This window comes from Ursus americanus, chromosome 15, assembly GCF_024610735.1.
Source record: "Ursus americanus isolate L20-20 chromosome 15, mUrsAme1.1.p, whole genome shotgun sequence".
Taxonomy (NCBI): Eukaryota; Metazoa; Chordata; class Mammalia; order Carnivora; family Ursidae; genus Ursus; species Ursus americanus.
Genome location: NC_142141.1, coordinates 40,261,427 through 40,284,746, shown reverse-complemented (window position 1 = coordinate 40,284,746; position 23,320 = coordinate 40,261,427). Strand labels below are relative to the sequence as shown.

Genomic DNA, 23,320 nt, shown 5'->3' with positions numbered 1-23,320 from the left:
TTTGATGGGGGAAAAAAGCTTTAGAAGAAAGTATGTGTGAACTAATTTATAACCTAAAATATAAGAGGATTTTTATAAGGAGAACACAAAACACAGAAGTCATCAAAGATTAATGGATTAGAATTTACAAAAATTTAAAAACTCTGATACAGCAAAAATGATCTCGCTATAAAAAGTAGACGAAAAGCTGGAAAACACCATTTCTGCTAGAGATAAGGACTAATCTCTTATAAAAAAAATTTAATGTAATTAAGAAAATGTTGTGTAACAAAGGAACTGCTGGTTAAGAGAAAAATAATTCTAAATGCCAGTAATCATTAAATAAAGAAATGTAAATAAAAAATGAGACACCATTTTATACTTATTTATTTTTTTAAAAAATATTTTATTTATTTGACAAAGAGAGAGACAGCCAGCGAGAGAAGCAGGCTCCCAGCAGAGGAGCCCGATGCGGAGCTCGATCCCAGGACTCCAGGATCACACCCTGAGCTGAGGGCCGATGCTTAACAACTGAGCCACCCAGGCGCCCCCCATTTTATACTTATTATTATTATTTTTAAAGATTTTATTTATCTATTTGACAGAGAGACAGAGAGAGGCAGCACAAGTGGGGGTGGGGGGTGGGAGAGGGCCTGATGAGGGGCTGGATCCCAGGACTCTGGGATCATGACCAGAGCCTAAGGCAGATGCTTAACAACTGAGCCACCCAGGCACCCCTATTATATTGTTAAGAAGTGTGATGATAGGGGCGCCTGGGAGGCACAGCGGTTGGGCCTCTGCCTTCGGCTCAGGGCGTGATCCCGGCGTTATGGGATCGAGCCCCACATCAGCCTCCTCCGCTGTGAGCCTGCTTCTTCCTCTCCCACTCCCCCTGCTTGTGTTCCCTCTCGCTGGCTGTCTCTATCTCTGTCGAATAAATAAATAAAAAATCTTAAAAAAAAAAAAAAAAAGAAGTGTGATGATATCACAGAGTTAGTGAGGGTGTGAAGGAAATGATCAAACCAACAGTTTTTGGATGTTTTCAATGATCTAACTTTCTGATAAATAATTAGCACATTCTTTGACCTTGGAATTCTAGCCCTAGCAATTTATTACATGAATTATAATACAAAAGTTTGACCATAGTATAATGAAGACTTAATGGCAGAACACCGCAAACAACCAAAATGCCCATCAAATGGATACTAGTTAAATAAAATATGGTATGTCCACAAAAAGGGAATACCATGTAGTCAATGCAAAGAATAAGGTGGATTTGACTATGCCCTTCTCAAAGAGCTCCAAAATGTATTTTGTTAAGGAAATGAAAATAATGTAAATAGCACAAACACCCTTGTGTTCAGAAAAAAATTATAAAGAATTAAAGTAACCTGGCTATTCACTTCTCACTAACCCAACCCTAAAATCAATAGGTTCAATTATATTTTTGAATAAACCCCTCCTCTACCTGAATTCTTGCTATTCAGTTACCAAAAGGGTTCAAACATTAAAGGTATACTAGTACATATATAAATATAAGAACATATATGGTGTATATACATGTACTTTTTTCCTGGAAGTAATCGCAACAAACTGTTAAAAAGATAATTTGCCATTAAATAATGAGAAAACTTTCACTTTTTGGTGCCTTTCTGCATTCTCTGAATTTCCTAACTTCACACATTTCTTTTTCTTCTTCACATTTTATTTCACAATCTATATTTCTGAATTCTTAAAATTTTAAACTTTCACACATTTTTTTAAAAAAAGATTTTATTTGAGAGAGAGTTTGAGAGAATGCGCACGAGCAGAGGGAGGGGCAGTGAGACAGCAGGGAGCCCAATACAGGACTCCTTCCCAGGATCCTGAGATCACGACCCGAGGCCAAGTCAAACGCTTAACTGACAGAGCCACCCCAGGTGCCCCTACACATTATTAAAAACAAAACTGTCAACAGAACCCTGCATAGGGAGATTAAGAGCTTATTTTTAGTCTTTGTACCTTTATATAAGTAAAAGCCTATTAACAACTGCTGTTATCTTAAAAAATAAACATCATGACAAAAGAAAAAAAAAAACGAGAGGACAATACAAAAGAAACATCAAGTGCAATTCTTTAAATAGTAAAATCTCAGGAAATTATAGACACCCTATGACGCCCAGGATTTCTCACTAGAAGAGGAAAGAAACTACATTTAGGAAATGAAAATAAAGTTGACAATTAAATGTAAGATATTATAAAAACTGCAGAAGCATTTCCTAAATATTTATTTTTCACACCATAAAGTTACATACTACTCACCCAGCTTGGAAAATCAGACCACGTTGGAACTCGTTGACAGAGGTCCCGGAGAATACGTATGATAATCACACAGGACTGCAGACCATTAGCTCTAGCCTTGAGAGCAACACAAAAACCCAGGTGAATTAATCTTAGAAATACTGAAAATATCCCTTGATGAAAAAAAGTTAAAATACCACTGTTCAATGGAAGCTCAGATAAAAATAAAACAAAAATAACCACACTTAAAATTGGATTCAATGAGCTGCCATTTACAGCAGTATTTTATGCCAGGGTTAGTATTTAAAAGCTGGTATTTTAGGTCAAAGTAAACAGATTATACAAGAATAATATTTCTTGATCCCCTGTGAACCTTGACCTGTGTTCATTTAAAACAGTAAACTTAAAAAAAAAATCTGCCTACATTAGAAATAAAAGAAAAAGTAAAGAGCTAAAAAGTTTGTCTAGGGACTGAAAGGTTAAGGAAATCTGTTTGGTTTCCCTTCTGTGCCTTTGCATGACTGCAAAGTCACTAAACCAAACAGCTGCTTCCTCACCTTTCACTCCCTACACTTATTAACTTAGAGAAAGAGGGGAAAAAAATCTTAAAACTATACACAAAGCTTTAAACACATATTCCATTATTTAAAGCAAAAGTTAATCTGCAGCCTTATGGAATATAATATATATACACAAACATGTGATGTTCCTAAACAAGTAAACTTTAAATATAGCCACTAAAAATAAAAATAAAAAAACCCAAACTACAGAACACCCCCAAACCTAAGGTATTGTCAAATTAATAGTAACTGCAATATGCAGATCTTCATACCCAGCTTTCTATGTTAACATATTTTCTGAGATTTAATTTAAAATAGTATTGCTTGGGCAATCTTTTGAAATGTTTAAACACAGTTAAACATGTTGCACTGAACTACTCTCTCATAAGGCTACAAGAAAAAAGTAAAATGATGTTCCGAACCTGGAACCACTTAGCGTGGCGTAGAGCAGCCAGAGCGTCAAGGCATTTTTGCCTGTCCAAGACGTCCGGTGGGTCTTTCACCATACCCGAGGTTACATCTAAAATGGATTGAATTGGCAAAATGCAGTGAGGAATGGGTGTTTGACCAGGTGAGCAAGACACTTCCTTAAAGTAGCATCAGTGTCACATGAGCCATTTGCGAGTTTACCAGCACTTTAATGTACCCAGAGTTATTTTCAGCAAATTTATATAATCCAATGTGAAAATCAAAAGGACAATTTAGACTCTTAAGAAATATAATAAATGATTCCTGCAAAAAATCAACCCTACCCACCAAAATAAAATCAAAAGGAAGGATTACTGGACACAGCGCACCAGCACAAAGACAAGACAAGAGGGAACACAAAAATCCACCTTAATAAATGAGAGTTCACGATAAACTATTAAGTTTGTTCAGTATTCTAAACCATCAGAGGTTATTCTGGGGCTCATATACCAAAGAACTAATAATAAATATGGAATGATCAATACAGTAATAATCATGGAAAAAAACGGAGAGCGAAAAATAGACATTTCTAAGAGGTCAATGCTTTCTCTTCTACAAGGAAATTTTAGCTTAAGGGAATATGAAATGCTCTTTTAAAAAGTTCCCATGAAGTATTCCAAAGAATAATTGGAGAGAAATAATGGGTACAGTGGAAAAGGGCAACAGGAAGTACCATGGTTAAATAGGAAAGTACAGAAAAAGAAGAGATGTAGTAAGAACTCTTTGATGATAAATAATATGTATGGTCTAAAATTATAATACCTGATTTTAAATCAGATTATTGTATTAAAACATAAAGGAGCTATCTAAAAATCTGAGAAAATCTGAACCTAAACTAGGACAAGAAGTTAATTTTAATTCATGTTAGACAGATTCATGATTGGCCAGCTATATGTTCATCTAAACATATCTGCAAAGTGTGTATAAAAATAACAGCATATTTGCCAAACTATTCAAAACAGCAACTAAGTCAATCTAATTCATAGCTCTTAATGATTTTAATAGTAGAAATATTTTCTAAATACAGCATAATTACATACCAGATGAGTAATCTATTGAATTTAACAGTCTTCTGGCTAAAGTGACCAAAATTATGGGGTACTTAAGATGTAATTGTAAATCACTGAGGGTACCAAATGAGAGTGAGGGACAAAAGAAATATATGACAAAAGAAGTTAAAGATGATTTTAAAAGTATTACTGCTGCTTTTGGCAAGTTATTTAACTGTATATATTTTGTATGAGCATTTAATTATCTTAAAAGACACTTCTCCTTATTTTGAGTAGATAACACATAAAGCATATTCTAAAAATGATAAAGAAATTTATCCACTTGGGCTTTCTATTCTTAGTTCTTGCTCCTCAAATAAATCAGATGATACAGATTTTTCAAGAAGACATGTTAGACGGGCAATTTATAGATAATCAAAGAATACTGTGCAGCATTCTGAGAATTAACACTGAAAGAATTTGGGTACTAAAAAGAAACTATCAAGACAAAAAATATCAGTGATTTTTAAAAAATAGTGGACACTCTCAAAACCTGAAAGACCTACTACTAAAATCAGAAACATACTGACCACAAGAGATGGGGCTCTTCTGAGATAAGGAAAGGGAATACAGGAAAGCACAGCTAACTAAGGAAATAAAAAAGAAAGAAAAAAGTGAAACAACCACTCCTCAAAGCAGAATTACAGAACTGAAGGACCCTCTTTCTGTATCCCTCATTTACATTACTTGCTAAAGCTAGAATGCAAATAGGTGACAATGTGCAATCTCTTTCTAAAAAAGTTTCTGCATTTCTAATGTTATTTTCACGATGTTGTAATTTCCTTCAATATGTAAGAAAATTTTTTTGCACACAAGCATTTATAACTTTGAAAATTTTAATTAATGAAACAATTTCAAAGATGCCAAGACACCTATTGCAATTTAAAAACAAATTAAGAGCTGTAAGTAGAAAGTTTCTGTTAAATTTAGAGTGTGGATTTTTGCACCCATTTTGTATTTCAAGTGGATTAACCCCTTAGGTATATTGTACTAAAAACAAAAAAATCATACTTGTTGCTTAATATCCAGTTAACAAAACAAAAATCATTTAATTTATTAAAAAAAAAAAAGAGCAAATTCTTACCCTACATAAATGTATTTCATAAATTTTAAGGGGTTAATCACCAGTTAGAAGACATGCTGTGTCCACACTATTTTATGATTAAAAGTTAATGGGAATATATTAATTTAAATTAACATGGTTATATAAAATATATAATCCACCCACAACCATTTAAAAACTAGTGTGAACACTGCTCAAATCTAGAATAGACAAAGACAAAACAAACAAAACAGCCACACAAAGGACAATAAATGCCAGACTCTGCATCCAAAATCCCTCCTTAATCAAATGGCAGGTGTGACACTGAGCTTTTGAAAACCTTGGTCAAAAATCCTTCCGATGTCTTGGCAGCAACCCCTGACAGGAATCAATCCCCTCTGCTAGAAGGCTTTGGACCGGGCCTGATAAGCTACAGGTGGAAAAAAACACACACATACTTGACTTGCTGCAGAAAAGACTCTGTAGCAAGGGTTAGAGCATTTCGAACATTTCAAGCTTCAAGTCAATTAACTGTTAACTTAGTGTTTAACTGTCAAACACAGTACCATAAAATAGATCTGTCATGCGTTTAACAGTTATTTGGGCAATTTAATAATTTCTTTTAAATAATTGAAAAATAATTTTTGGTATTAAACAGAACCATTAAAGAGCTACCACACTGTGCAAGTCTCAAGTCTCAAGATTTATAATTGTTCTTCCGGCAAAGCCTTCCTTACCCCCTGTACTAACTCCCCAAAGCAAGCTATAGGCTTTAAGTGATTTTAAGACACAGAGCATTGGGAGCTGCAGTGAGAGAGAATACATACCGTTATTCTGCAGCAAGAAAGAAGCAATCTTCATAATGAAGCTAAAGACATAGTTTACTGCAGTTATCTGCAGCAAGGAACACTCTATCAATGTTTCTACACTTTTTTGCACATCCAACTTTTCAGCTCAGTGTCTTGAAGTAAAATCTTCCAATTTTGGACTGATCACTTCTCTCACCAGAGTATTTATGAAATCCAAAACAGTAATTCTAACTCAAGTCTGGGTCAGACAAAAGTATAATTTTGTTTCCTTTAAAAGGGATAGGTTATCAAAGACTCTACTACAAAGGAGATATGAACTTTAGACTTTTGCAACATAAAAAAATAACTCGATATTGCATAAATTCAACTAAGGCTAAATATAATTGGATAAAATATGCTCTGAAATAGTTAAATGGTTATATGAGTATAATTTCATCCTAAGTACAACAACTTTTATTTATATATTAGAAGATTTCTTTTTCAAATCCTAAGGGTCATATATTGCATATGAATTGACCAGACTGACTCAGGAACTATTTTTCCAGCAATATCCACAGTCAGACCTTGAGTGGAAACTCATGTTCATATAAAAGATCCTTTACACAAAACCCATTCATTTTTAAGATGCAAAGCTTATACAATATACAAGTCCTGATATGGTGTATATATGAAGTATGTAAGATCAGACATGTCTCCCAATGACCACATTTTAAATAAAGTGTTCTCTTGCTGGGTCGTGGAAAGCCCAGTGCCTTAAAAAAAAATTGCTTTGCTGTAAGAAAACAAATTTAAAGGGACAGTAAGAGCCTACTGATGCTATTTTAGACAATTTTAGTATTGAATATACAGTATTCTTTTCTCCTCTATCTGTATCACAAAGAAGTATTAGTGTAGACTATATAACTCCATACTCAACAAGTTAAGATGTACAAAAACAACATGAAAGGAAACAAAGTAAATTTTATCTGACCCATAAAACAACAGAACCAACATAAGGCAGACACTGACCATGCTTTTTGGCTTAAAAGCTTTTGAAGCTTTGAAAATGTTACAGAACAGTCCCTAAAGCAACATTGCTGGCACCAGCAGGATTTCATGTTCTACAATTGTAAAGTAAGTTTAAAAACCCTGTAGGTACTATAACTTACTAACTACACCTACACCATTTATTTTTCAATATCTCTAGTATAATAATATTGGGTTCAAATGCCCAAATCTACGTGCATTAGGATGCTCTGCATTTATGAAAACTCTCCAAACCAAAGAGCAACCTCAGAGAACTAGAAATATTTACCTCAGGACAAGCCAAATCCATGATTACACATGTAACAATGCCTCTTAAAATGTAAGTATTACGAGTATATAACCAATTTTATTTGAAACTCTCTTGTCTTTTTTGTAAGACAAGGCAAGAACAAGAACTTCTTAACAGAAGTTAAATTTGTGGCCCCTTACTACCAACATTTAATTGTTTTCATGTGTCTACTACATCAGCAAGAATAATTTTGAACTTTTTTTTTCCAGAAATCTGAGGTTAGCAAGAAAAGAAAAAAATCAAGAAAGTCAATAATACCATGAGTGTTTTATATGAAAGTACATTACTAAAAAGAGCATTTACTTTTTGGGAAATGATCTTAAGCAAACTGGTTGCTACGTAAGTCAAAACTATCAAATTCATATGTAATGCCAGCATGTTGCCTTCTAGGGCTAAATGCCATCTTAAAGAGTAGGTAAATGAAAAAAAAAAGTTAATAGAAAAGTATAATGTTTAATGGCTTTCCAACCTCCTTCCCTCATGTTCTCTTCTCGAATAATTGGAGATGTCAGGGTGATAGTGACTTGCATTTTGGGTTCCACACATGAATTCAAAATTATTGCCGCTTCAGACATAGCACATTTTATATCATACTTCTCAGGACTTATAACCTATGTAATGAAGAGTACAAAAAATTATTTGGACTTTTACATTATCAGACAAAGCAGTTTCATTATGGCTCTTCCATTTTCTCACTACCAAAAGCATTTTGTAAGGAGTAGATAATATACTACTCCTCCAAGAAGCCTTACAATAATGCAAAGATCATAAATCTCTTACCATACCTTCCTTTTAGAATTCTTTGTTAAGCTAATATTTACCATTATTTGTATCAGAAGAGTTATTTATATATGTCCCTCTTAGATCATAAATTCTTGGCTAAAGAAACACTGCTATATTTGCTACTGTACCTTTCAAATAGCATCTGGGTAGTTAAGTTCTCGTACATTTGCAGAATTTGAATGAAACTAAATGACAGCTGAATTCAACCATTCCCACTGTACACTGTGAAATCAACAGATCTATATTTCATAATCAGAGAGCAAAAAGTCTTGATTAACATCCAGAAAAACCAAGATTCACTATAATTTGATAGATATAGATAATACGCCTCAGTTTCTATGAATGATTACAGAAATTACATTGAGTGTTTATAGTATAGTATATAAGTTCAAATTCCAGCTGTAACGTTACTAGCGTCCTGAGGATGGGCAAACTATTTAACTTCCCTATCCTGTTTCTGTAAAAAACCTACAGAACTAAACGAATTAACTATATAAGGCCCTTAAAACAGAGCCTGGTTGGGGTACCTGGCTGGCTCAGTCAATTAAGTGTCTGACTTTGGTGCAAGTCATGATCTGGGGGTTCTGGCACTGAGCCCCATGTTGGGGCTTGTGCTCAGTGGGGAGTCTGCTTGAGATTCTCTCTCTTCCTCCCCCTCTGCCCCTCCCCCAGCTCATGTGCTCTCTCTCTCAAATAAATAAAATCTTAAAAAAACAAAAAACAAAAAAACAGTGCCTGGTACATACTAATTACTAGATAAACATCAACTATGACGATGATGAAGAATTAATTCTACTTTTTTTATTCACTTGTAAGTATAGTCTGATTTGGAAAGGGTATTTTGTTTTTAGTCTAACTGCTTGATTATTTCCTTAGGATTTATTTCCTGCTTTGTAGTTTTACTAAGCATTACAATTAAGAGCAAGATATTTCTAGCAAATTACATAATTCTCTCAAGGTCCTCAAACCTTTCCTCTCTTACCACCTCACACCCCATTACCCTAGCAGCCTCAACAGATAGATAAGAAGCAGACACACAATGCCAATTCTGTTGGCTTGTAGTACTTAAAAGACTCATCCACAATAAGAAACTTCGTATCTGGAACAATGGTAACATAAAGCAAACAACAGTAAGTGTCAGAGTTGTCAGAGCTTAAGTTCAACACTGTGCTTCACTACCCCTTTTGTCACCAGTTGCACTGCGGTGGTCAGGTACTATTTATTCTGACTCACTGCTGTAGAAAACACATTACCAATCAACTGTCAATCCTTGGATTTAGAATACCTAATTAAACTGCAAAGTTTTAAAATAAATTATATACATTAAATTATTCAAGGAATATTTTTTTAAAAAAGATTTATTTTATTTAGAGAGAGAGGGGGAGGAAGAACTTGTGGGTGAGTAAAACGGGGGGGGGGGGAGGGTGGGGTGGGAGGCAGAAGGAGAGGGAGAAAGTCTTAAATAGATTCTGAGCTGAGGGCCAAGCCCAATGTGGGGCTTGATCTCATGACCCAAGCCAAAACCAAGAGCTGGATGTTTAACTGACTGCACTACCCAGGCGCCCCAAGGAATATTTACTTTAAATCCCAATCTGAGGGATGCCTGCGCAGCTCAGTTGGTTAGCGCCTGCCTTTGGGTCAGGTTATGATCCTAGGTCCTGGGACAGAGCCCCACATCGGGCTCCTTGCTCAGCCGGTGCTTCTCCCTCTGTCTGCTTTGCCTGCTGCTCCTCCTGTGTTCTCTCTCTCTGACAAATAAATAAATAAAATCTTAAAAAAAAAAAAAAAAAAACAACCCAATCTGAGATTCTGACAAACTAATGTATAAAATTTCTTAGAGTTCAAACTTGAAGTTTGCTTTTGTAAGACCAAAAGGGGATATTCTACTAATTGTGCATTACCATGATTTGCTGGAGACAGAATTCCTATCATTATAAACAAAGAAGAACAAAACAAAACAAAAATCACAATAAAACCAGGGAAATTCAAATTGGAAAGACTATTTCTTACTATATTTTATTAAAAACATGTATTCAACTAAATAGACAAGAAGCTCACAGATTTAAAATATTTAAGCTTGCTACACAGGGGCTTTGTTTTGAACAAAAAAAAAAAGAAAAGAAAGAAAAACCATTTTCTGTCAACTGCCTTCAAATCTTGGGGAAAAAAACAGGAGGACATGTGCTACAATTTTACATTTTTAAATAAATTAGCAAGATGGCTTCATGTCAAATACAAGCACTATAAAACCTAAAAAGACAAAGTAAAAAATAGTCCTACCAATTTGCACAACGAAGCAAAAAAAACCTCAACATGGAAAGTCAAGCCAAAAATTTAAAGGCTGGCTTAGATTTAGGCTGAAGCACAGTTAGTCCTGCCAAAAACTTCTGAACGAGACAAGGGGTAAAAATGAACATTTCCATAATACTTACAGCAAGCTGTTTGGGTAGGTTTTCTGCAATACGGCTTAATAATGTCTTTGAAGGTTTCTCGGAGCACAGCAAAACAAGGTTGACATTTCTGTCTCCTCGGAGAAGTAATCCTTTTGCCAATACTCCTACTCGTAAAACTCCTTTTAAAGCTCTGCAGTGAAATCAAATTATATTATGACATTTCTCTTCTAAACCAGATCCATGATAATCTCTAAATATATAATAGTAAGTTAAATAATTTTTATACTATTCAAAGTTTCATCAACTACAGTTTAAAAATATTTAATATTTTTAAGAAGTATCCTTCATTTAGATAAGAAATATGGATAAATAAGTCAAGAACTAAGTTCTCACAGGGACAGTTTCAAAGAATATTAACATTTCTGCATCTCATTTTACAAATCAGAATAAGTGTCATGGTTCTTTTTTTTTTTTTTTTTAAACTCATGACCCTGAGATTGAGACCTGAGCTTTGATCAAGAATTGGATGCTTAGGGGTGCCTGGGTGGCTCAGTTGTTAAGCGTCTGCCTTTGGCTCAGGGCGTGATCCTACGGTCCTGGAATCGGGCCCCATATCAGGCTCCCTGCTCCGCTGGGAGCCTGCTTCTTCCTCTCCCACTCCCCCTGCTTGTGTTCCCTCTCTCGCTGGCTGTCTCTCTCTGTCAAATAAATAAATAAATAAATAAATAAATAAATAAATAAATCTTAAAAAAAAAAAAAAAAAAAAAAAGAATTGGATGCTTAACTGACTGAGCCACCCAGGCGTCCCAAGAGTCATGCTTAATATAATATAAAAATATTTCCAAATGGTAAAAGGAAAATGAGAAGTTATAGGCCACAATGCAAAACGTGATACGAAAGAGGTTTCTGGGGATGCCCGAGAGGCTCAGTTGGTTAAGTAACTCTTGATCTCAGGGTTATCAGTTCAAGCCCCATGTTGGGCTCCACAGTTGGCCTGGCGCCTACTTAAAAAAAAAAAAAAGATGTTTCCAAAGCTTAAGGTTCTTCATGCTCTATGGTCAATGAATTAAGGAAACAAGATGCTAAAAAGGACTGAACATGGGACAGATATAAGAAACAAAAACTGCAGAGTAGTTGAATGCAATTACAAAGGCTACTTTGAAAAAAGACTCAAAAGTTTTATAAATTAAAATAAAATTAGTAAAATCACAAGGATGGAGATTTTAAGGAGCTGTATTTCTCATTTTAGCAAAAAGCAGCTAAATACATTAAATATTTACCCAAACAAGATAGACATGTACACTCACAACAGAGAGTTTTAGTCTTTATAACTTTAATTTCAAGTATAAGAAGTCCACGGAAGGAAAAACAAAAATAAGCAAAGTAAATAACTCAGAAAACACACCTGTCTTTACCTCCCTCTTTCTTATCATCTCCCTCTTTGCTCTTGCTCTTCTCATGTTCAGACAAACTGTCTGAAACAAGTTTTAAAGCACGTTCAGTGATAGAAACAATTTTCTGAACTGCCTGTAATTCCTCCTCAGTTGGATAAATGGTTGCGTGTTTTGTCATTACATAACGGTCATCAGATGAGTCAGGACGACGTAAGGGCTAGAGAAAAAAAGTTATTTCATTTAAAAAGTGTTTACTGGGCAAAAGTAAACTTATTTTTCAACTATACATATATTTGTCATATCTTTTTAATAATAAAGTCAACTATGCAAAACGTCCATTTAAAATTATCTTCCCTTTCCCTACTTCAGTAAAAACAAAACTGCAAACTTGGGAAAGTTACACTACCAAGAATCTGATGCTTGTATATGTATGCTTATCTCTGAATGTATACACGCTTTGCCTGAACACCACACCTAAGGTTATGAAAATACTTTTTACTCAACTTTAAAGACCAATGATTGTTAAACTTTTTTTGGCTTTGTTAAAACAGGTCTTACAAATGCTTGTTCTGTGTAAAGACAAATGAGAAAGACAGTAAGTTAAAGAGGAGGAATTTCTTCGAAACACTCTCTGGAAAACAGAACAAACAAACAAAAAATCCTCTAGTTTTGTAGTCTGAACTTCTATGAAATGTTCCTCATAAGCTGGTGTCTCTTCTTTTACACAGCTTCTATGGAACACAAACCCTCGTGATGCGTATCTTTCCTACAGTTTTCGTAGTACACCACCTGTGACGCTCAAGTTGAGCCATATAAATACCCCCTTCACCTGCACTCAATTCAGAAGCAGTAGCAAGTTTTAGACGGTCAGGATTTGAAGAAGGAAAAAAGATTCTCAACAACAGATAATGGGAAGATAATAATGTTGAAGGCAAAGCAGGTGCCTTCAAAATTGGTTGTTCATGCAAATGTCAAGAAAAACAAAGGAAAGAAAATCTCTAATGTTAAAGAACACTTGACAGAACAAAAGCTCTGCTCCTGCTTAGTTTATATTGAAAGTAAGAAAAGTTCATGGAAACTCTATGAAGTCCTTATACATAAAGACATGAGTTAGGAAGCTATAATAAAAGGAGGGAAAATTCTAAATTAGATGAAAAACTTACACTGAGATTATGAGACTACTAAATCTAGCCCCACCCAAACTGTTATCTTCTAATGCTCAACCAATCATACACTTTCACTCCTATGTAAATTAAGTGGACACTCACTGCAGGCCCCTGGGGCTGAGGAGGCATGCCTGGTCGGACTCCCAGGAGACCTAATGGGCCTGGGGGACCATGAGGATAGCCTCCATCAGGCATTCGGCGGCGATCATCCCAATGGTGTTGTTCTTCCTCCATTCTTCTCCAGTACATGTCCTCTTCATAACGTCTGAAAACAGAGAATGATATCACAAGCCTTTAAGAAAAATAACCACCCAAGAACTTAAATCAATAATGACAAAAAAATGCAATTAAAAAAACTGTCCCAAATCAGCTTAGCTAACACCTTTTTTATTCCCAGTGTATCTAATATCCCTTATTTGCTTTCATCTACAAGTAAATGGATGCGAATATAACAGAAAAGAGGTGAGAAAACAGAAAAGCAACACAAAATTTCATAGCCTGATGTCAAAGCCAAAGGAACAAACACCAGAAACCTGAGTTCCTTTCAGTCTCTCCCTCTTTAAGATAAAGATTGTAAACTTAAATGCCTACCTAGAGTGGCCAGACCAATAACATGTATGAATGAAAGACCCGAAGCACACATTCAGGAATTTTCTTCCTGTCTCCAAAGAAATGTGCCATTTTCTCCTTAGAGAGAATTAAGACTAATTTTAATTTCCCCATTTATGATACAGGCATACACACATTTGTCTACTATGAGGAAAAACAGTGCAAGACAGTGATAAATGGCAACTCAAATTCTGTCTCATTTTTGGGGACATATTAAGGGTGGAGAGGACTATGGTCAAGTAGAAAGCACATGTTTGTTAACTAACTAGAATTTAAATAACAATTTGAAGGGGGAAAAAAAGAAAGTACATGTTCTAGCTAGAGAGAACAGCTGCTGCTCAGCCCCAATTAATTACTACCATAAGGGAATACAGGTTTGCAATCCTAAGATCATCAGGATTTTAATGTTTTTCAAATCTTTAATGTTGGTTCAGATTAAAAATGCCATGTACATCAAATGAAACATCCATGGGCTGAATTGGACTGTGGGTAGCTATTTATAACCTCTGCTTTAATGGCCATTTTCAGAATCTAATTTCTTTTTTAGTACCTTACTCACTCTCACTTCTGTCTTTACTTTTATCTTCAAACTAGGATACTGATAACTCCCAAGGGAAATCATGTCTCTAAAGTTAATCTTGATAGCAATAAGGTTTTACCAAACAAATCTGTGTAATATAAAACATAAGAAAAAAGCATGTTTCTCCAAAAACGAAACAAACAAACCCAGGTATGATTCTCAAGTAGCTCTGCAGAAACTACCAACTTCCTCAGTTTGGGAGTAAGTAGTGATTTTTTGGGTCATCCAACTTATAAGTAGTATAGAAACATATTTCTCTGTTATTTAGGCCTTGAGAGAAAATGATTAATAACAGGTTGAAAGCTCTGGAAAACTACATTCATTCCAGTTTTGAATAGTTTGTTATTACTGAACACAAACCTTTAAGTTGTGTAAGTGCAGAGATTTTTATCCATTGCTTACCAATTCATACTCAGTGCCTAACACACTATATACAATTTCCTAGCACATCATAAGTGCTTAATATTTGATATATCAGCAAAAGAGGAAGAGTTCCATAATCTTAAGTATACAGAGTTTCAAATGCATTACAAAGGCAGATTATTCATAAAAAATGAGACTGATATATTTAAACATATTAAAAAAATAAAAATCAGGGGTGCCTTGGTGGCTCAGTCATTAAGCGTCTACATTCGGCTCAGGTCATAATCCCAGGGTCCTGGGATCAAGCCCCGCGTTGGGCTCCCTGCTCAGCGGGAAGCCTGCTTCTCCCTCTCCCACTCCCCCTGCTTGGGTTCCCTCTCTTGCTGTGTCTGTCAAATAAATAAAAATCTTAAAAATAAAATAAAAAATAAAAATCAATATATAACAGCAAAAAATATCTCAAGATAGCACATTGATATGTTAATAGCTACAATATAGTGTCTACAAAACAAAAGGTAAGTAAAAAAAATTAAAAATGAATAAGGAATTTACTACAGAAGAAATGTAAACGGTCAAAAACATGAAATAAAATTCACTTTATGAAATAAAAAGTGGTTGACAAGGATGTGGAGAAAAAGGGACCCTTGTATGCTGTTGGTGGTTATGTACACTGGTGCAACCACTGCAGAAAACATTACAAATGGAAATACTTTATGATCCAATAATTCAACTACTATGTTAACTACCCAAAGAAAATGAAAACACTAATTTGAGAAGACACATGCGCCCCTACATTTACTGCAGCATTATTCACAATAGCCAAGATATGGAAGCAACCTAAGTGTCCATCGATACACAAACAGAAAAGATGTGGACACACACAGGAATATTCACACAGGAATATTATGCAGCCATAAAAAGAATAAAATCGTGCCATTTGCAACAACATGGATGGACCTAGAAGGTATTATACTAAGTGAAATAAGACTGAGAAAGACAAATATATGATTTCATTCATATGTGGAATCTAAAAAAACAAATGAATAAACAAACAAAAAGCAAAATCAGACCTATAAATATAGAGAACTGATGTTTGCTACAGGGGAGAGGTGTGAGGGGGACGGGCAAAATCGGTGAAGGGGAATGGAAGACACAGGCTTCCAGTTATGAAATGAGTAAGTCACAGGAATAAAAGGCACAGCATAAGGAATATAGTCAATGATACTGTTAACAGTGTTGTCTGGGGGCAGATGGAAGCTACACTTGTGATAAACACAGCATGAAGTATAAACTTATTGAATCAGTATGCTGTACACCTAAAACTAATGTAGTACTGCATGTCAACTATACTCAGAAAAAGGTGTTGAAAATTTGCCAGTAATATAATTACAATTCAAACTGAACTGAAACAAATTTGAAAAGATTTTCCCCTTCTACCCCCAAATTTCAAATTTGAAAACAAAAAACCACCACCCAAAAAAGGATTTCATATTTCTCTCTCTCATTGGCAGAGACTTTAATGTTATAGCAGCAATTTCTGAAGTATGGCCCAAGGACTCCAGATGGTCCCTGAGGCCCTGTCAGGGGATCCATGTCTTAATATTAAGACACCATCTACCTTTTCCATTCTCATTCTCTTTTGAATGTATAGTGGAGTTATCCAGAGGCAAAATGTGGTATTGCAAAACAAACTGAACACAGAAGCACATACGAGAATCATGCTGCCCTCTCTTAAGCAAAACATTAAAGAGATTTGCAAAAATGTAAAACAGTATCATTCCCACTATTCTGGTGAAGAAATAGTTATTTTATAATTAATTTTCACCATGTTGTATTTATTAAATACATGCAACGTAATAGAATCAATATGTTTATATTTTAACAAATATAGTTCAAATGTCAATTTTAAATGAACTCATAAATATTAAACTTCCCAGTCTTAATTTTTAATACAGTGAAATCTTCATAGCTATAACCCACATAAACAAAAGCTCTTTGGAATCTTCAATAATTACTGAGTATAAAGGGTCCTGAAACCAAAATGTCTGAAAACCACTGAAGTTACAGTATTCAGTATAGGCAGAAGTATGGGTCTCCTTCAAATAAATATTTCCATTTCTGGAAATATTATTATTAGCAACTAATCATGATTTATGCAATAATACAGTCTCAAGAATGGTCAATGTAATAATTATGTTACAGAAACACTGGAAACACAACCTAAGTATCTAATAATATGGGACAAGTTATAAAGAAAATTACACATCTATACAAGAGAATACTACGCTGTCATGAAAAATAATCCTAGCTTAATTTTTAAGTTGACATATAAATGAAAAAAGTGAATTATAAAATGTGTACAGGGGCACCTGGGTGGCTCAGTTGCTTAAGCATCTGCCTTCGGCTCAGGTCAAGATCCCAGGTCCTGGGATTGAGCCCCTCATCAGACAGGGAGCCTATTTCTACCACTCCCACTCCCCCTGCTTGTGCTCTGTCAAATAAATAAAAAAATCTTAAAAAGAAATGTGTACATTATGCTTCTGTTCTTATTTTTTGAAATTCCATATATATATTTATATATATATTTAAGATTTTATTCATTGGACACAGAGAGAGAGCATGTGCACACAAGCAGGGGGAGTGGGAGAAGAAGAAGCAGGCTCCCCATAGAGCAGAGAGCTCAATGTGGGGCTTGATCCCAGGACTCTGGGATCATGACCGGAGCTGAAGGCAGACATTTAACTGAATGAGCCACCCAGGTGCCCTTGAAATTATATTTTAAAACTTGAATACTCCACAGCAGTATTTCATGATAGCCCAAAAGTGGAAACAACACAAATGTCCATCAACTGATAAATGAACAATGTTACACATTTGTATGATGGACTATTATTCAGCCATGAAACAAAGTACTGATGATACATGCTAAAACACCCATGAACCTTGAAAACATGCTAAGTGAAAGTAGGCAGACAAAAAAGACCACAGATCATGATTCCATTTATATGAAATCTCCAGAGTAAGTCTAAAGATTTATTTATTTGAGAGACAGAGAAAGAGAGCACACAGAGGAAGAGGGAGAAGCAGATTCCCCCCAAGCAGGGAGCCTGACGTAGGGCTTAATCCCAGGACCCTAGAATCATTACCTGAGCCGAAGACAGATGCTTAACCAACTGAGCAACGCAGGTGCCCCCAGGGTATGTCTGTAGGCCAAAAGTATATTGTGGTTGCCTAGGCGTAGATGTAGGGGTTGGGGGGAAATAGGTAGTGACTGCCAATGGGTTTGTGGTTTCTTTTGGGGGTGACAAAAATGGTTCTAAAATTGACTGTGGTGATGGCTGTACAATTCTGTGAATATTACTTAAAAACCATTGAACTATACCATTTAAAGTAACCTCTACACCCAATGTGGGGCTTCAGTCTATGACCGTGAAATCAAGAGTCACATGCTGTACTGACTGAGCCACTGAGTGACCCTGAATTGTATCATTTAAGGATATGTACGGGTGCCTGGCTGGCTCTGTTGGATAAGCATCTGACTCTTGATTCTGGCTCAGGTCATGATCTCAGGGTTGTGAGATCAAGCCCCACATCAGGCTCCGCACTGGGCACGGGGCCTACTTAAGACTGTCTCCCAGGGACGCCTGGGTGGCTCAGTCGTTAAGCGTCTGCCTTCGGCTCAGGGAGTGATCCCAGAATCCTGGGATCGAGCCCTGCATTGGGCTCCTCTGCTGGGAGCCTGCTTCTTCCTCTTCCTCTCCCACTCCGCCTGCTTGTGTTCCCTCTCGCTGGCTGCCTCTCTGTGAAATAAAGTCTTAAAAAAAAAAAAAAAAAAAAAAAAGACTCTCTCTCCCCCTTTTATGCCCCTCCACTTGTGCACACTCACTCTCTCTCTTAAAAAAAAAAAAAAGAAAGAAAAAAGATGTCAGTTATATCAATAAAACCAAATGTTAATATATCTCTAGAGGATAGGTTTTCTCCTTTCCCCTTCCCTATAAGCCTCTAAAGCTTTTATAATAGACGTTTCTTTTTAAAAAGTACACGTTAGGGGCACCTGGGTGGCTCAATCCGTTAAGTGTCTGCCTTCACCTCAGGTCATGATCCCAGGGTCCTGGGATCAAACCTCATATCAGGCTTCATGCTCAGCGGGGAGTCTGCTTCTCCCTCTCCCCCCCCCCCCCCCGCTCATGTTCTCTCTCAAGTAAATAAATAAAATCTTAAAAACAAAACAAATTCCACACATTATTGTCTAGAATCTACCAAATCTTATACTCCGGATATTTTTGTCATGTAACCAAAAGTTTGGTTTTAAACTGAGGTGTTTACTTATAATATAATAAACTATTCTGGGGCACCTGGCTGGCTCAGTCAGTAAAGCAGGTGACCCTTGATCTTGGGTTTTTGAGTTCAAGCCCCACACTGGGTGTAGTAGTGTTTAAAACAAAACAAAAAAACCCAAAACTATCCATATATATAATTCAACTATTTCTTCATATATTTAACATATATAAGATACCACTTACACATAATTCCTAATAACAAGGCCACAGTCAAGTACTAGAATAGCCAATAACTTAATTTTAATGTATTTCTTTCCTGTACCTAGGATCTTCCTGAAAAGTGAAAATTAAAGTGCATTAAATAAATCTGGATTGCTCTGAATGGGCGTCACATACTCAGAATAAGTTTTTTAGAAAGGCTGAACCACTTTCTATCATGCTACTAACAGTTAAAGATATTACCTCATTTCCATTCTCCAGCGTTCTTCCTCTTCTCGCCTTCGCCAATACTCTTCTTTCTGCATTTGCTTCCTCATTTTCTCTTCTTGAATCTTTCTGGCTCGAATACTGGGCTTTACTTCTACTTGCAAATCTGGATTTACTTTTTTCTGTTAACACAGACACTTAAAAATTAGCAGGCCCTCTAATAATCTACACATACTATTAAATCATACAACCTCCATTTTCTTTCATCATAGAGGCTTTCAGTTGCAAATTTTCTTATTGTAAGAGTAAGATCAGTAAAATAAGTTGTATTAGAGAAAAGATTCAGAATATTAATAAACATCCTTTTCCCCTCCCACCCCCCAAATTCTTAATTGTCAAAGTTTACGATGACATACATAGTATGTAAAAAGTACATAACTTAGTGTTAACCAATAGAAGAAATCCTTAGGGAACTAATGGATAGTTAATTTTCCTTTATTTGTTTATAAGTAGATGACCCTAAATGCCTGCCTATGGGGGTTAAAAAACAGACTTTTAATTTTCACTACCTCTTTGTTTAGAAGGGAAAACATGAATCTAGTGCATTAGTCTAGGCTAATTAAAAACTTTTAAGTTTTTTTGTCTTTTTTTTAATTGGACAGTGACAGACACAGCGAGGGAGGGAACACCAGCAGGGGGAGTGGGAGAGGGAGAAGCAGGCTTCCCGCTGAGCAGGGAGCCCGATGTGGGGTTCAATCCCAGAACCCTGCGATTATGACCTGGGCTGAAGGCAGACACTTAATGACTGAGCCACCCAGGCGCCCCTAATTAAAAACTTTAAATAAGTAAATCATTTGGATTTAACATCTGAAGTGTTTTTAATGAAGAATTCATATTATAATTCATTTTAGTGGGAATTCTACCAAGACAAAGAAGGTAAATAAATGGAGACCTAATACTTCTTTCAAAGTACTTTATGTGAAGCAATTATCTATATATACACAATTACTTTATCCAAGCAATGTTACAGTCACTAAAAATGATGAAATATGGATACACTGTTCTTAACTAAGTATAACAAACTAATCAATTAAAAACCAAACATCTGAATCTAAGTGAGACATGACATGCTAATGTTAGAATGGAGTTCATGAACTGAGTTCTGTTTAGTGTTTTGTTTTTTATGGAGAATGTTCCAAGCTGTGTTAAAAAAATAAAAAATAAAAAAAAGACAGTTGAACAATTTTTTAGTGGGGGAGGGGTAGAGGGAAAGAGACCCTTAAGCAGGCTCCATGCCTGACGTGGTGCTTATCCCACAACCCTGAGATCATGACCTGAGCTGAACTCAAGGGTCGAACATTTAACTGACTGAACCACCCTGACAGTTGAAATTTTACTCACTTTATACTGAAGTCTGTGTCTTCGCCCTTTTAAGTGCATCTCCTTAGCATTGGGATCGTTAAAACTGCACTCGCATAATTTACAGTGGAATCGAATTACTTTTCCCTCATCATTTCGTACCTTGACAACGGGAAAAAAGAATTCAAGAATCATTAACAAAATATAGTTGAAGATTTCATTCACAGACCCTCACAGATTCTGTGATGAATAAATGTAAACAAATAGTTTGAAGTGGGGGAAAAATGAGACAGTTATCTGTAATTTTTTAAAACGATAATCTGGAGAAATGAACTAAATGTTAAAATTCTTAACTGCAGCATGCAAGATGTGTATTTGCATGTATTTGCTTTTGATATTAACTTTAATTTCAATACCTTTATCTATGTGTAAACATTTAGATTTAAATGCAATTGGGTAACAGTTCTCTAACAAATTCTCTAGTAAATAGTAAATACCGGCTACTGGCTAGGTACTGCTCTTGGAGATGGAAATAAGCTGATTAAAAACATTATTCTGGTATACGAGTTTCTACAAAGCTCAAGATTTTATACATGTAACTATGGAAAATCAATGTCAATTTTTTCTAAATGCACAACCACTTAGGAAGAGAAGTACAGGGTTATTAAGACATCTATAATGGATACTAGGTTCAAATTATTTGTGAAAGCTTTAAAGATTGGCTCTGAATGCAATTCTCTGAAGTTTTGGATTACTTAATTAACCAATACCATTAAATATTACGGTGTCTTGGCTGTGTCCATTTCTTTAGATAACCACACCTTACTCTTAAGACCTGTAATTTTTAAATTGTGAACTACTTATAAACTATATAACCCAGTTTTCTATCTGGTAAACAAAGACAACATAATATGTAATTTTTCTTGACGGGAGTAAAAAACAAAGAAATATTTACCAAAAATCTATATGGTAGGCACTGTCTTAGGTACTTTATTTAATCTGATCTTCACAACTGTGGAAATATCCAACTTCTATAGATGTGACCACTGAAACTCAGAGAACTTATGCATGTTCTATGATACAGTGAAAGTAAAGAGTAGTGCTACACCACTCCATGCTGGGCTTTTTGCTAACAGCAAATATTTATCAGGCCCCTCCAATGTTCCCTCATTCCTCAATTTACTGAGTTTACCTGTAAAACAGGAAGATTTCTAACCACCCTGAGAAATCAAATAAACATAATCTGATAAATCAGCAACTCTAATTTACACATGAAACTACATGATTGTACAGAAAGAAATATTGGCTCTGTCATTCTTTTGTGGCTCACAATTTTTTTTTTTTGCTCTTTATATTCAGGTTATTTGAAGGATACAAGAATGTCTACCAAACAGAAAACTACCTTATATCACAGTGATGGTATTGGTAGGAAAAAAGTTAAAAAAAAAATTATGACATCACTTAGGCAAGCTTAAAGAGCATGCTTTTAAAAAAAAAAAATATTTATTTGGGGGGAGTGGCAGAGGGAGAGAATCTTCAAGTGGACTCCCTGCTGAGCATGGAGCCCACCACGGGGCTTGATCTCACACCTGTGATATTCCTTTATAAATAAATCTAATTTTACGCATAAAGCATTCCTGCAACAAAATGACACTTCTGGGGGGGAGAGGTGTGTGCAGAGGGAGAGAATCTTAAGCAGGCTCCACGCCCAGCATGGAGCCCGACATTGGGCTCGATCTCACAACCCTGAGACCATGACCTGAGCTCAAACCAAGAGTCGGACGTTTAACCGACTGAGCCACCCAGGCGCCCCCAAAGTGACACACTTCTTTCCTATACTAATCTCACAGTGATGGTATTCTCAAATCAGTACCTCCTCCACATAATCATGGCCCACTGGCTGCACATCACTCTGCAAAGCAGCAAGAGATGCAGGTGTGACTGGTTCTGACACAGTGTCTGGCTTTACTTCTGGAATCTGTACAGAGGTGACAGGAGTGCTTTTAACACATTCGGTTCCTTTTAAGTCTTCTGTTTTATTTCCTGTTGACTGCAGCTTATTCCCCCCTAGAAAAGCATAAAAGAATTATAGTAATTTTAATTTACTTTTTGTAAATTTATAATCTGATACAACAAAAATTTCAGATAAAGTTATTTTTTCACCATTAGTCCAACTCCTGCTTGACATACATCAGAATTTTGAAAAACACATCAACCATTTGGCCTTTTTATCCTGTTAATGAAGTACATTTTTCCCTTCTCCAGCACCCAAAGATACTCTCCGTCCCCACCATGACTCTCGTAACAGCAAGTACCTAAAAAGGTAGGGTCTAAACCCAAATCTTGTTTGTATCCCTAGCTCCCTCCCAAGGAACTGGGCGATGTCCCAAGTCCTGGTAATATAAGAATAAGATACAGTAGCTGCTTCTGAGATGCCAACAATTTAAGGGAAGATACAAATAATT

General features: G+C 35.7%; 1 protein-coding gene across 3 annotated transcripts in view; it reads right to left on the bottom strand.

Annotated features, from left to right (window-relative positions):
• The window catches only part of ZFR (zinc finger RNA binding protein), an 81,531-nt gene that overhangs the window by 21,260 nt on the left and 36,951 nt on the right, over positions 1 to 23,320 (bottom strand). For 2 of the 3 annotated variants that reach the window (XM_045787195.2, XM_045787196.2), the window contains 9 exons: positions 22,729 to 22,922; positions 20,898 to 21,017; positions 19,533 to 19,678; positions 13,341 to 13,503; positions 12,084 to 12,289; positions 10,718 to 10,868; positions 7,972 to 8,113; positions 3,242 to 3,339; positions 2,281 to 2,376 (listed from right to left, as the gene is read on the bottom strand). In XM_045787195.2, coding sequence (XP_045643151.1) covers positions 2,281 to 2,376; positions 3,242 to 3,339; positions 7,972 to 8,113; positions 10,718 to 10,868; positions 12,084 to 12,289; positions 13,341 to 13,503; positions 19,533 to 19,678; positions 20,898 to 21,017; positions 22,729 to 22,922 — 1,316 coding nt within the window. The remainder of the gene's footprint in view (positions 1 to 2,280; positions 2,377 to 3,241; positions 3,340 to 7,971; positions 8,114 to 10,717; positions 10,869 to 12,083; positions 12,290 to 13,340; positions 13,504 to 19,532; positions 19,679 to 20,897; positions 21,018 to 22,728; positions 22,923 to 23,320) is intronic. The other variant, XR_006777635.2, reaches the window with a different exon arrangement.